Consider the following 13,923-nt stretch of genomic DNA (forward strand, 5'->3'; position numbering starts at 1 on the left):
TTGCCTAGAGTCCCAAGATAATAGAAGTCATAACAATCATAATCATGACAATAGTACTTTATATAGCAATATATATATGTTTGTGTGTGTGTGTGTGTATACATGTACCAGGCACTATACTAAGTTATCTTACTATACTATATTATCTTATTTGACTCCCACCAACAACTCTGGGAGGTAAAAGCTATTGTTATTAACATTTTATAGATAAGGAAACTGAGGTAGAATATAAATGGATTGCCCAAGGTCATAGAACCAGTATTTGAGGCTAAATTTGAACTCAGGTCTTTCTGACTTCAGGTCTGAAATTCTATCTACTACACAATCTAGTAAGTGTTGGGAGTTGGGAGAGAGAGTTTTGAACGCAGATGTTTTTGAATCCCGGTCCAGTACTCTTCTACCCACTTAACCCAGTAGCTTCCTTAATTTTGAAAATTGGGGCAGTTAGATGTTGCAGTAGATAGAGTGCTGACTCTAGAATCTAGAGGATCTAAGTTCAAATACAGACTTAGACACTTGACACTTACTAGCTATATAATCCTGGACAAGTCACTTAATTCTAATAACTTTGCAAAAAAGAAAAAGTTGGATTATTATTTGTTGAGAATAGATTAAACTTGTGTTAGAGATATTTTAGCTGAATTCTAAGGATTTTTCTTTTATTACTATTTAGCACTAAAGAGTAACACATTTAATTTTTTCTTAAGCTATTGCCTGATATTCTTTAAGTTCACCTAATGACTTTTTGGGCCTATACATGTATATATTATAGTAACAAGGCTCTGGAAACTCACTTTTTTAAATGTAAATAATATATATATATATATATATATATATGTATATATATATATATATATATATATATATATATATATATAATTTTCCATGCACTAAGAACTTTACAATGTGATAACTATACAAATAAAAAATCAAGACTGTCTTGTATGTTCAAGGAACAAGGTAAGCAAGGAAAGGTGTTTTGATTTGAAAAGATACCAGAATGGTAAGTAGAGTTACAGGGAAGCAGAATGACACATCCTAAGTCCAATGGCAATGTTGCTTGGATTGTTGTTCTGGATTTAGGAAATGGAGGAATATAATGGGGAAAGTGTAGTACAGAAAATACCTGGACATTACAGATCAGATGCCAAAAAAAGATGGCCAGAGTCAGGAAGCCAGTCAGATAAAGTGGGTCATTTCTTATACCATAGATTCTATGTCAGGAATTCCAGAGGTAAAAACTATGAATTACTGGATACTTTTTTTTTTTTAAAAATTAAGCTATTTTAAAAACTTAGTTCAATTCTATTCTGTGATTAGTTTCTGTATAATAATGGGGTATATGGTATAATATAATATATATGCAAATATATATTAAATATGTATAATTTATCATATAGAATAAGTGTATTCATGTGATATTAGTATGTACCTCAATGATTTTAATGAAGATCAAATAAGATAATGCATGGAAAAAGCTTTAAAGCTTTGTAAAATTATAATTTCTTAAAAAAAATCTTCTTATCATGTTTGATGGAGTTCAAGTAGCTAAGAAAGTACAGTAGATTGAGCACTAGATCTGGAATCAGAAAGATCTAAATTGAAATCCAGACTTAGACATTTCTTAGCTATATGATGCTAGGCAAGTCAATTCACCTCTGTATGCCCAAGTTTTCTGATATATAAAATGGAGATCACAATAGCAATTATTTCCCAGGATTGTTATGGGAATCAAATGAGATAATATTTGTACTTTAAAATGCTAAACAAATAACACATTTCTCTTTATTATTAAAAATGATCTTGAGCAATGTCTTTATCCTACTTTTTATTTATGCTTAATATTGGGAGAATCATTGTACAAGTGAATAAATTTTTTGAGGGGATTATTGGAATTCAGTCTTATCTTTGGTAGATTTAATGAAAATATTTTTGTGATAATTTTAGTAATAATCAAGATGATAAGATTAATATGTTCTTATTCCTGCATATTTTTTTCTTTTCTCCTAGTTCTCCATATGGTAATTATTATTTATTATGTAATTCTCCTCTTTTTAAGAAGGTATGTTCAAAGTCAAAAGTCGCAATTTTGTTATTCCTTTTGATGTAACATTCTATAGAATGTTGTTCATGTGGTTGAAATAACCATTATTTTGGCAGTTAAGTAAAAATGTTTGGCTGCAAACTCCTTCTGGGTAGGCACATTGAAAAGATTCTAGGAACAACTCTGGTAGTAGATAGGAAAAGAATGAAGTAAGCCATCTTATTATGTTCCCACATGATTCTGATCACTGTTGCTAGATCTCTATATTTTAAATGTTTTAAATTCCATGTTGTTTGGAAATTTATGTGTATTTGGGATAGTTATGAAAACATTTAAAACTTTTGTTAAAGGAACATCATGTCTGGGCATTTGTGGGCAATGCTTTGTTGTGAGATAATGGTCTAGTTCCAGTATAGTTTATTTTATGGCTCCTCCAGAACATTTTCAGTGCAATATTTGCAGAATGGACAGTCACCTATCCATTCATGAGAATTTTTGTTCTATAAATCTAGTTACTAGTTCCTTGCAGATAGGTGCTAACTTTTTGCAGCCTGTATTGATGTGTTATGTATTGTCTGTCATATCCTTGCATGTTCTACATTCATTACTTAATCCAGACTTCTTAAAGGTATTTCTACTCTAACCTGTGGTATCCATGAGATGTTTCTGAATCTCATCATTGACTTCGACGACTTCTTCTTCTTCTTCTTCTTCTTCTTCTTCTTCTTCTTCTTCTTCTTCTTCTTCTTCTTCTTCTTCTTCTTCTTCTTCTTCTTCTTCTTCTTCTTCCTTCTTATTTCTTCTTTCTTCTTCTTTCTTCTTTTTCATCATCATTTATTTACCCCTTTCAAATGGCAGTAGAAACACTAAAGTTGTAATTCCCCCTTTTATAAACCAGAAAATTGAAACTTAGAGAGTTTCTTACATTTAACTAGGTGGTATAGAGTAAAGAGAGGGCTGGACCTTGAGTCAGGAAGATCTGAATTTAAATCCAGACTCAGACATTTATTAATCGTTTGATTCTGGGAAAGCCACTTAACTTTTATACTTAAGTTTTCTCAGTTTTAGAATAAGGATAACAATAGCACATACCTGTCAGGATTCTTGTAAGAATTAAATGAGATAATATTTGCAGAGTATGTAGTAGAGTGCCTGATGTAGTTTCCTTCTTTTCCTTCCTATAGTAATTGATTTATATAAGGTCATATAGATAATGAATTCACTGAATCGGGATTCAAACCCAAGTTCTCTGATGGAACCTGATACCCTTTCTACCTTACAAATTGTATATAACTTGGAAATTATAACCATTGTTATCATAATAGTGAATTTTAAGAATTTTTAGTCATTCCTAGACTAATCATGAAATTTGGGGATGTGACTCCTTCTTTATTGGGTGAGTTCTTCATCATAACTTATCCCTTCTGTTACAGAGAAATAATCCCAGTCATGCTTCAAAGAGTGAAGGGTTGCCAGAACATGGGTTTTAGTCACTAGTCAATAGGTAGATGTTATTACCAGTATTAATGTACTATTTGAAGCTGATAAGATGATCCTGCTTAAGGATTGTGGCTTTGGGCATTTGTTTAATTAATAGTAAAAATCCTAACCCATATAACATTATTAAAATGACATTTATTAGTGGTCAGAGAGCTCTGAGGATATTGCAGCACATCACAATTCTGTTAGATGCAGGAATGTTAGATGCAGGAATGCATCAAAAGACACTTTCCTCAGAGATTTTTGGAGCTCACAGGATCTACCCTAGCTTCCTTTACAGAAATAAAAATGGCAGCTACATCAAAAATTTAGTTGAGGAAAGAATAGGTGTTGGATCTATGATTTCATTGTTGTAAGAACTACCAGATTAGAAATTCTCTTTGCTTATGTGTTCTCACTTTCCCTGAAATTTATAATTTTAGATGGTTACCTCAAGCACTGAGAGATAAGTGAAGTGACTTGCCCAGAGTCATATTTCTCCTGTGTATCAAAGACGGTCTTCCTTTCCTTAAGGTTTTATAATAGATCATAGATTGTATCTATAAAGAGCCTTAACATTTACAAAGTATTTTACATATATTAACAAATTTGACCCTTATACTTTGATCCTTGATTCTGCAAAATAGATGCTATTATAAAATCCATTTTATACATGAAAAAACTGAGGTTGGAAGAGGTGTGATCATTTGTCATACACTCTTTGTGAATTAGAGGTGAAAACTGAACTCAAATCTCTGCAGATTCAAGGCCTGCTCTCTATTTATTAGTTTTTGCTATAGAAAGATTTCCAAAGAAAAAGAGGGAGTCAGAAATGAACAGAGAAGTCAAATATTCTTGATTCAGAATTGGTTAATAGATCTGAAACCTGTTTTTTGGTATACTAGGTGATATAGTAGAATGTTGGGTCTGGAATCAGAAAAACCTTTATTCATATCTAGTTTCACACATTTACTGGATATGTAATAGGGGACAAATCACTTAATCATTGATTGTCTCATTTTTCTCAGTGGTAAAAAGAGGGCGACTATAGTGCTTACTTCTTATAGTTGTGAAGACTCATAAGGACCTGGAATATAGCAAGTGCTTAATAAATACTTCTTCCCTTCCCTGATTGTTTCTCCAGTGCTGAAGCACCAGATGTTGCTTATGATTTAACATTGACTGACAGTAGAAATCAGACGACCACTGTCAACTTTGTATATGACACGTTGTCAAACCTATATGGTTGGATGGCTCTGCTTTTGGATCAAGACACCTACTTGCTGAGATTTGAGGCTCCTTGGATCAACACAAATCTTCAGGTAACCTTTGACAACTATTGATTGGTCCCTGCAGTCTTGTTAGCAACCTGAATCTCCTCCTCCTAATCATTCTTCCTAGTCTTTTCTTAGAACTCATCTTACATTGAGGTGTAATAAAATTTTAGATGGAAAAAAAAAATTAGACTTGCATTAAATCTCATCTCTTCACATTTCTTATGCTTGAAGAATTTAGCAATTCTAATATGCCAGGAAGCAGTTCCACCATAAAACTTGTCTGAAGAAACTGCATTATGATTTGCTAGAATTGTAAACCAAATTATTCCCACTGGAAAATATTTGCAGCCAGATAAATTCCATAGTGATGTATTTTTGCACTGACATATTGCCATCTTGTGGCAATCCATTAAAATGCAAATAAATATTCTGGGAGTTCCAGTACTAAATGGGGAATTTTGTTTTTTAAAAAAAAAGGTTTGGGGGTAGCTACGTTTTTTTTTTTTTTTAACTAGGTTTTATTAATTCAGTGGATAGAGAACTAGCCTTGAAGTCAGGAACACAACAAAGCAACAACAATAACAACAAAAGTTGGGTTGCTATAGGAAGGTAATCAAAGGGATTTTTATCAGGTTCTTCTATTAATTCTTCTTTCACTATGTGTATTTTATTTTAGAGAATAAAAATGATGCTAGCCACATTTTTCTCTATCTTTTCCTGAATTTCCGAGGGTTTGATTTCCCTTCACCAATCTTTTCCATATAGAGATATAGAAAAGAGTTTCCATAGACTCAGTATAATTTCTGAGACTTGTTACTGTGATTGCCTGAGTCTTTTAAGAGTAAGTAATAAACAGGGAAAGCTTTGATTTATCAATCTGCACCCTGGAACCTAATCTCTAGGTCATTTACTAACTGTTTCAATAACCTTAGCAAATCTCTGCCTGTTTCAGTTTCAATTAACTCAAATGTAAGTTAAGGGCTTTGAACTTCTGATAGCCCTTTTACTTTTAGATCTATAATCTCTAGTTATGAATGCACAATTTTAAGAATGCTGCTGATGTGATATGATGATGACTTACCTTTCTTGGCAGCATCCAATCATTTTCCATAGAAAAAAACTGACACTGAGAAGGGCTCAGTGACTTGCTCCACTCACATTGGTGACTTTTAAGAGTGGGGATTTTGAAAATTGATTCTCTAATTCCAAAGCCCACCTTCTTTTTACTGTATCACCCTTCATTTTGTTGGAACATGGTTTCCGAATGACTGAAAACCAGTATGCTGTTAGGATGCGCTTTTAGTGACTTATCTGTTTTCCACAGTATTCAGCAACATTTGATAATTTTACTTCTGGAAATTACCTGCTGGTGGTGCACAAAGATTTGCAGCCACATGTTGACATCCTGTTGATGTGTGGGACTAGAATTGGCCAGTCCCTTTTATTTCTTCCATCTGTCACTCATGACAAGGCCTGTGATTGGTTCTTCAACAGCCAGTTGGGAGAGCTTACTTATCTGGGTAAGTATATGATCAAGAATGTCCTGTGGATGTATACTATTGGGTTCAATTAGTTGACTATAATTTGATTTTCTTTGTATATGGATATACATATTGTTTTTTATTAATTCAGGAAAAATATTTGTAAAAATAATAAATAGTGGGGAGACAATGAACTTTAGAGTAGAGGTGTCAAGCATGCTACTGGTAGCCCAAGCCAAATTAAAATGGAAATGGTAAATATTTAACAAAACAAACAACAAAAACATAGCAGAATGTATATAATATTAACATCATTTTCCATGCCAATATGAAGCCCCAGAAATCTTTATATATGGTTTAATGTCCTGATTTCTTTTTCAGATTGATACCATTACTTTAGAGAACTCTGATATTACTGAGTATAATATTTATACAGATATGTACAGAACTGGTGCAATTGAAAAATAAAGTTGTTTTTTTTTTTTCTAAAAGTGAAAGGATGTGCCAGTAATTTGTTGCATAGATTCTGACAATGACAGACTGTTAGAAAATTTTGAAGGGGTGGAATAAGATATTAACTTAGGATATCTGAAGGGTATTCAGTGCACATGTGTGAAAGGAGAGTAGTACTCCATAGAAAGGCTGGTTAATTGGTATGGAAAAAGGAGTTGGACAATAAATCAATCAACAGCATTTATTAAATACCTACTCATTATTTTTGGCATTGAGTACATAAGATAAAAACAAAATTGTCTCTGCCCCTTTAGAAGTTCACATACTTTTAAGGTAATAAATATAGACAAAATAAATACAGATCCATTCAGGAAAGGGATCACTTTAAACATATCATTTAAAAAAAAAAAAAAACAAAAAAAAAACTTGAATTGGGGAAAAGACTCAGAATAAATAGGGAGATCATTGAGTAACAGGGATAAATTTCAAGATGAATGGACATTCAGTGCAGGATATGGTATATGTAGAGGGAATGTTCATCCTTTGATTTTGAAGAGAAATTATAGAACAATGCCTTGACTTGTGAGTGAATTGCACTTAAATGAGGCAGAGTTGCACAGAGTTGCCAGACTCATGGAATCTGGAAGAGTCATCAAAATCCTAAGTCTAGACAAAAATCAAGAAGATAGGGAAGGAAAGAGGATCTGTTCTTAAATTTGCCTAAGGTCACTTAAAGACCTAACATAGTCAATGCCCTTCTTCCATCTTCTGTTCAGCATTGCCTATAGTAGACACTTAACATATATTTTTTGAGTTTAATTGAATTGTGGAGGCAGGAGGTATTGAAGCTCTTGCTGTCTCTTCCTAGAACACCGTTAATTTCTATGGATTCATTATAATTTGGAAGACTTACAGCACATTGAGACGTATATAAAGCAGCCATATGGAGTATCTAAAAAATCTTTGGATCTACTGACTAAAAGCCTTTCTCATTCTGATTTAGTGTTCTACTGATGAGAATGTTGACACGGATCATCTCCAAAAAAGGCCCAAAGAGATACAAATTCCACTTCTCCACAATTAGTTTTGAGTTTTTATTAAAACTTAAAAAAGCAAGTGGCTGATAATCTGGTTTCAGTCAGGAGGACATGAATTCAGGTTCTACTTCTAACATATCAATGGATCCATTTAGTAAGTGCTTATTACTTGCTAGACATTATACTAAGCAATGAAGATTTTTAAAAATTGGCAAAAATCAACCTTGCTCTCAATGAGCTCATATTCAAATAGGGGAGATAAAATGTAAATAAACAGCTGGGGGGACGTATTAGCTGCTTGAGGGAGAGGGGCTTCTTTCAGAAGGTGGCATTTGCTCTAAATTTTGAAATTAGCCAGGGATTATATAACCTTGGGAAAGCTATTTAATGTCTTGGTATCCTTAGGGAATTCTTTGAGCAGATATTCATCTGTATTATTAGTAGAAGGACTTTCCTTACTGAGAAGCTCCATGTACTAATGAACTTAAGTGTGTTAAAATGAACTTTAAGTGTGTTAAAGTAATTCAATTCAATATATTTATTGAGCATCTATTATGTGCCAGGCACTGTGTTAAACTAGGGCTATAAAAAGAGGCAAAAGATAGTTCCTGCCCCACGGAGTTTACAATATAATAACAACAACTAAGAGAAAAATCTAATTTCTTTAAAATTTTGGGACTTTCTGGTTGACATAATTTAGGAAATTCCTTTCCATTTAAGAAAGGAACCACAATCAAGACCTATAGTTTAAATGTGCCATTTCTGTGAAGAATAATGCCCATGTTTTTGAAGATTAGGTTTGAAATTGTCTGATTCAGAAAGGTTTCCAGAGTTCTCTTCAAATTACTTTATGGAGCCCTGAAAATAAAATTTTGACCAGTCAAGTGTCCTTGGAAAATCACTTATCTTACTAAATTTGTTTTGCCTATACTCCTACATTAATTTCCTACATTAAGTCTTGCCCCTTCTTATTATCTATTCATCCCTTTGCTACTTTCTGGATAGGTAGGTTAAAGAAACAAATATGGGATGGAGGATAGTAGTGATATGCAATGTTCACCCAAAAACATAGATTCCTATGGAAAATAAACTAAAGTGGGAAAGGGGAACCAGTTAATACATAATCTTTGGACCTATTATATAATTTTCATTAGGCCTGCTGCTTGATTTCCTCCCTCCTCATTTTTGTTTAGATGTAGGTTAGCTTGTGTTTGTATTAAAGATTGATCTCTTAAGCAGAGGTGGCCATTTAAAATGCTTTTTCTTTAACTGTGGTGGTTGCATTCAATGTATCATAAATTTAGACCTTGGAAAGACCATGGAAATTACCTAGTTCAATTTCCCTATTTTATAAACAAGGAAACTAAGGTCCAGAGACAGTAAATGCCTTAAACTATTACACAGATAATAATGAGCAAGTTGGGATTTGAATGCAGGTCCATTGATTCACGATTCTGGATTTTTTCCTATTGTAAGACCAATTTTAGGATAGTGGATTGTATCATTATTTTGTTTCTCCAAGGGCTTTATTTTCATTTTACTCTTACAAGTCAGGAATTGAAGAGAATTGTCATTTTTAACTTGGTCAACTGAACTGTTAATTCTGTCTAATGTCAGGGTGACATTAGACCCTCTGAATAGGGTGATTGCTGAGACTAAAAGAACCCAGGTGTTCCAGCTTCTAAACCACTACTTATCTCCACTAGAGTGTGCTGCCTGCTAGATAATTGCTGTATTCAACCACTTTGCTGAGGTGGGCTGAGGGTGGGCTGGGTGGAGAGCTGCCCTTACCTCATCCATCATAGAAAGCAGTTGCAGCAAACTCAATGCCTCAGTCAAGCATCGTGATGGCTTCCTTCTCCTCCCCTCTCCTCAGTGACAGCTTTCAGCTTCCTTCTACTTGAAGACAGACTTTTCCTTTGTGACTTTTTTGTGGTTTTTATCTCTTAAGGAAAAGTCCTTTTAATTTCTCCCTCCCCCTCAGTTTCTTCATCTGTAAAATGGGGTTAAATATATTTACCTCAGGATATAGTGGTGCATGATACTTTAAAGCAACCATGGCTAACTTACCTTTCTGTAAATTTGTTGTTCAGTGAGGCTGCTTTAATTGAACTCATTAGAAATTCTTTTTATTTGCCTAGAGGATCAGAAATATCATGAGATTCAAACCAAGCATACATCCAACAAGCATTTCTGAAAAGACATCATTATATCTTTTTAGAACTTACAACTAAGACCAATAGAGGCATGTGACAGAGTATCCATGACATATGTTTTCTCAATTGGAGACTACTATCCTCTCAGTGATTAGTCTCAAGAGAACATTATGGCTAATTTAACAAATATAGTTATCCGAAGTCTGGGGACTTGATTCAGAATGTCCTAAATCTATTGAGAATTCAGAGGAAACAAGGACCCAGAATCATAGACTTGGAACAAGACACCACAGAGGCCTTCTTGTTCAATTCTCTCATTTTACAGGAAAATAAATGAATTACACACCACATAATAGTCTGTTTGGGCCCAACTTTGAACCTTTAAACCATGGAGGATACAAAAAATCCAGAATAGATCAGAACACTGTCCTCAAAGAGCTTACTTTCAGATGGGAAAATTGAGGAAGTTAAGTTAAATGATCTGCCCTATATCATAGGAATAATAAGTAGCAAAAGGATTTTTGAGACTAAACCTGAATTAACTTACCTCATTATCAGTATGCCTACTATAATGCCCTTTGGTAGAATCTAGAAATAATTTTGTTTCAGAGTTTTTTTATACATATAGAGTTGAAAGTGATATCAGAAGTCAGCCTGTCTCAATCTCCCATTTTGTGGATGAGGAAACTGAAAGTACAGAAGTAGAATGTCACACATTAGTTTGATCAGTTTGAACTATTATTACTTTTATATCATGCTCAGAAGCGAGAATGATTTAGGAACAATGACTCTTTTATGTTTGCAAAAGTCTATCCTAGAGTCATCCTATGTTGACTCTACTTTTCCCCCAATGAATGTTCCAATCATATAGAGTCAGTTTCCAATTGTTACTTTTCCTCCTGTCTTTCATAAAGATAATGCTTCAGTATGAAGAGAACAATTTTTTTTTTAATTTTTTAGTTACATTAATGCTCTGAAATAATTAGTCAGCTAATTAATCTGGTTTACAAGCTTTGTCGGATTCTTCAGCTGTCAGTCAGACCTAGGCCTGAGGCCTACATTTAGTCTCAGCTCCCTTACCCATGTGACTCTCGTTGCTATGACTACCAGCTACATCTGCTGACACCCCACTCTCTATTTATTGCTTAATTAAGAATTTCACGCTCAGTCCTTATCTGCCTCTAAGAACAAGCACACACTGTTAAGAAATTCCAAATTTAGTCCCATGGACAAGGCAAGTCTTTCTTGTAGGCCTTAGCTGTATGGAGCCGCTCTAACTATCCTCTTGGCATCCAAGCCGCCACCCTTCAATCAAAAATCATTAAATGGGGCAGAGATAATGAGCATGTAGCATATCAAAAGAAGGATGTTTGCTTGGTCCAAAGGAGGAAAAGCTGTCCAGCCCCATGCATAGCCGCCACTTCAAAGAGAGATGAGTTCCCTAGTCAGTAGGGCCCAATAAAGCTCCGTTTGTTCCGGGCTTGACTTATGCAAAAGGTCTGGTATTTCAGAGTCCCATCTCCCAGACGCAGACCCCCCCCAATTCCCCGCTCCATACCCCCCCACCTCTTGCCTTCCACACGTTCAGAAGTTAGGCAGCTGGGTCCCCCAAAGCATCAGTCAGAGCGTATAATCACTGACTCTCCATTCACAATGGCCACTTGTAGGGGGGTGGTCAGGAGGAGGTCTTCCTTACAATAGGAACACAATTATTGCAGCTGCTAGGGAGGGCCATGATTCTTCCTGTAGAAAAGTAATAGGTCTTGCCCAAAACAGGGGGAGAAGGTTGGGGAGAGGCAGTGGGGGCGGAGAAAACAATCTTGAGTTTATTATTCATATTCTGACTCTTGGAGGCCCATTGCTAGATCAGTGGGGTTCCAGCAGCTGCTCCTACATAGCCCCTTTCTAATAATTGTACATTCTGTCAGGGGTCAACTTACTTTTGACCTCATCCTTTTGTACCAGTAAAAGACTCTTTAGGGCAAACTGTTGGGTTGTGGCAGGAGTGCATTAAACACCCTCAGTTCCCCCCTGGCCAACCAGCACCGGGTGATAAATTTACATCAGATGCTGGGCCATTCACAAGAGAACTCTAGAGTTCACACAGTCTCCTCTTACTCAGTGGCACATGGCTGAACTGGGGCATTGTGGTAGCAGGCAGCTGAGCAGATCCACCATGGAGTTATCAGGCTCAGATGCTTCTGACATGCTACTCTCTTCTGACCCAACCAGAAAAAAAGAAACAATATCCAGACAGCCAGGCCAATGCTCATCTCTGAATTCTCCCAAGCACACAGAAGAAGGAAGCTGGATGGGGAAAGAATATGGTGTTGATGTTTGTGGAGGCAGGAACCCTTTTGGCTTAGAAGACAGATGGTTTTTTTCCCATCTGGTTTCCTTGTTTAGAAAAAACAAAACAAAACAACCTCCCCCCCCCCAAAAAAAAAAAAAAAAAAACAACCCTCAAGACAAAGAGGCATCTAGGAGGATGTTCTCAGTTAAGGACCGTCTCCGAGGATCTAACTTTTCCAGGGGATAGAGATGGGCTCGAACATTCCTTTTCTACACTTTCTCTTTCTCAAAGAATTATGGATAATGAGACTGAGCACACCACCAATTTCTATCTTTTGTGTTTAATCCTGTTTCCTAGCCTCCATGCAGCTCTTTGAAAGAAACTGAAGACTCTAGAATTTTGCTTCTGTTTCCTAAAGCTCTTTGGGAGGATTTCCTGGGATGGAGTAGGGGGAGGAGTGTGGGGAGAGGTGAATCTTATTCATTCCTCTGTTGCCATTCTCGTCCAGAGGTCCCCTAAGGCAATCCATAGCATTCTAGTTACTAAATTAATTTACATTTATATAGCACAGTTCATCCCCTAAGGATCCCCAAGCACTTTACCAGCCTTGTGAAGGGCTGACTTAAGGGAAATACACCAACCTCCAAGGCAAAAATATAGGAAGCAGGACAGAGCTTGGAATATATGGAAGGTTTTTGCCTGATTGGCATAAGACCAACTTCTCTATTGGGAAAAAGGAGGAAAGAGAAAAACAAAAATGAAAACAACATGGAAGTATAGTTCAGATGAATTCTCCAGGACTCAGACATCTAAGTGTTCATCCTATATCCAGCAGTTCATCCCTCTCCTGTAAGATTTCCCTTCCCTTAAGTATGAAGTACAATGTAAATTTTGCCATTGTAAATAATAGCTTATCACTCTATCCCTTGAAATAGGGAAGAAAGACCCTCCCCTCAAAATGTGGGAATTATATAAAATATAAAGATTTTCTTCTTTTTGAATTTCCAGCCCCAGAGCTATAAATTTATGAACTTAAAGCCCCCATATTTTCAGAACATGCTAAATAAACAAATCCGGTGTCTGTTGGGCCATATTCATCATAAGCATACTCTAAGATTAATTGAAGATCCAGGTGGAGCATGGTGTGATATTGGGTGATTATAAAGGAAATATTTAGTTTTGAGAAATTTCCTTTTTGTATTTTTCAAATCCTTATTGTCACTTAAAATAGAACTAACGGAAGTTAATTTACTAGACATCATGACCAGAATACAAAAGCTCAGAGGAACTGGGTGGTATCCCTTCCAGTCTTTTCCTTAGATACATACATGCCAATTCCAGATTTGGACAACTCTAGTACAATGCACAAGGAAGAATACAGATTTTCTGACAGTAGCTTTGTGATAGTAACAGCATGGGTAATGAGCAGTAAAGAATATCTTCCTTTTTTGCAATGACTTTTCAATCTTGGATGCTATTTCAAGTTAATATAATTAACTTGAAGAGAGATAGTTTCCTTGTTATATTTGTATCCCCCCTAACCCACCACAATTCCTGGCACATATTGTAGTGGGTATTTAACACATCTGTAGATTAATTGATTCCAATTCTAAGTAGTAGAGTTTGAATGTAATGGCCAAAAGACATGCTTAGTTATTTGTTATTTTGGTACTTTCTTACTTAATCAGGCAATCTATCAACAA

The 13,923-nt window shown here is 35.3% G+C and overlaps 1 protein-coding gene across 1 annotated transcript in view; it reads left to right on the top strand.

Moving 5' to 3' along the window:
- The window catches only part of PKHD1 (PKHD1 ciliary IPT domain containing fibrocystin/polyductin), a 645,163-nt gene that overhangs the window by 355,497 nt on the left and 275,743 nt on the right, over positions 1 to 13,923 (top strand). Inside the window, 2 exon segments of the mRNA XM_074264713.1 lie at positions 4,668 to 4,845; positions 6,125 to 6,320. Coding sequence (XP_074120814.1) covers positions 4,668 to 4,845; positions 6,125 to 6,320 — 374 coding nt within the window.

The sequence above is a fragment of the Sminthopsis crassicaudata genome, chromosome 4, assembly GCF_048593235.1.
Source record: "Sminthopsis crassicaudata isolate SCR6 chromosome 4, ASM4859323v1, whole genome shotgun sequence".
In the NCBI taxonomy this organism is placed as follows: Eukaryota; Metazoa; Chordata; class Mammalia; order Dasyuromorphia; family Dasyuridae; genus Sminthopsis; species Sminthopsis crassicaudata.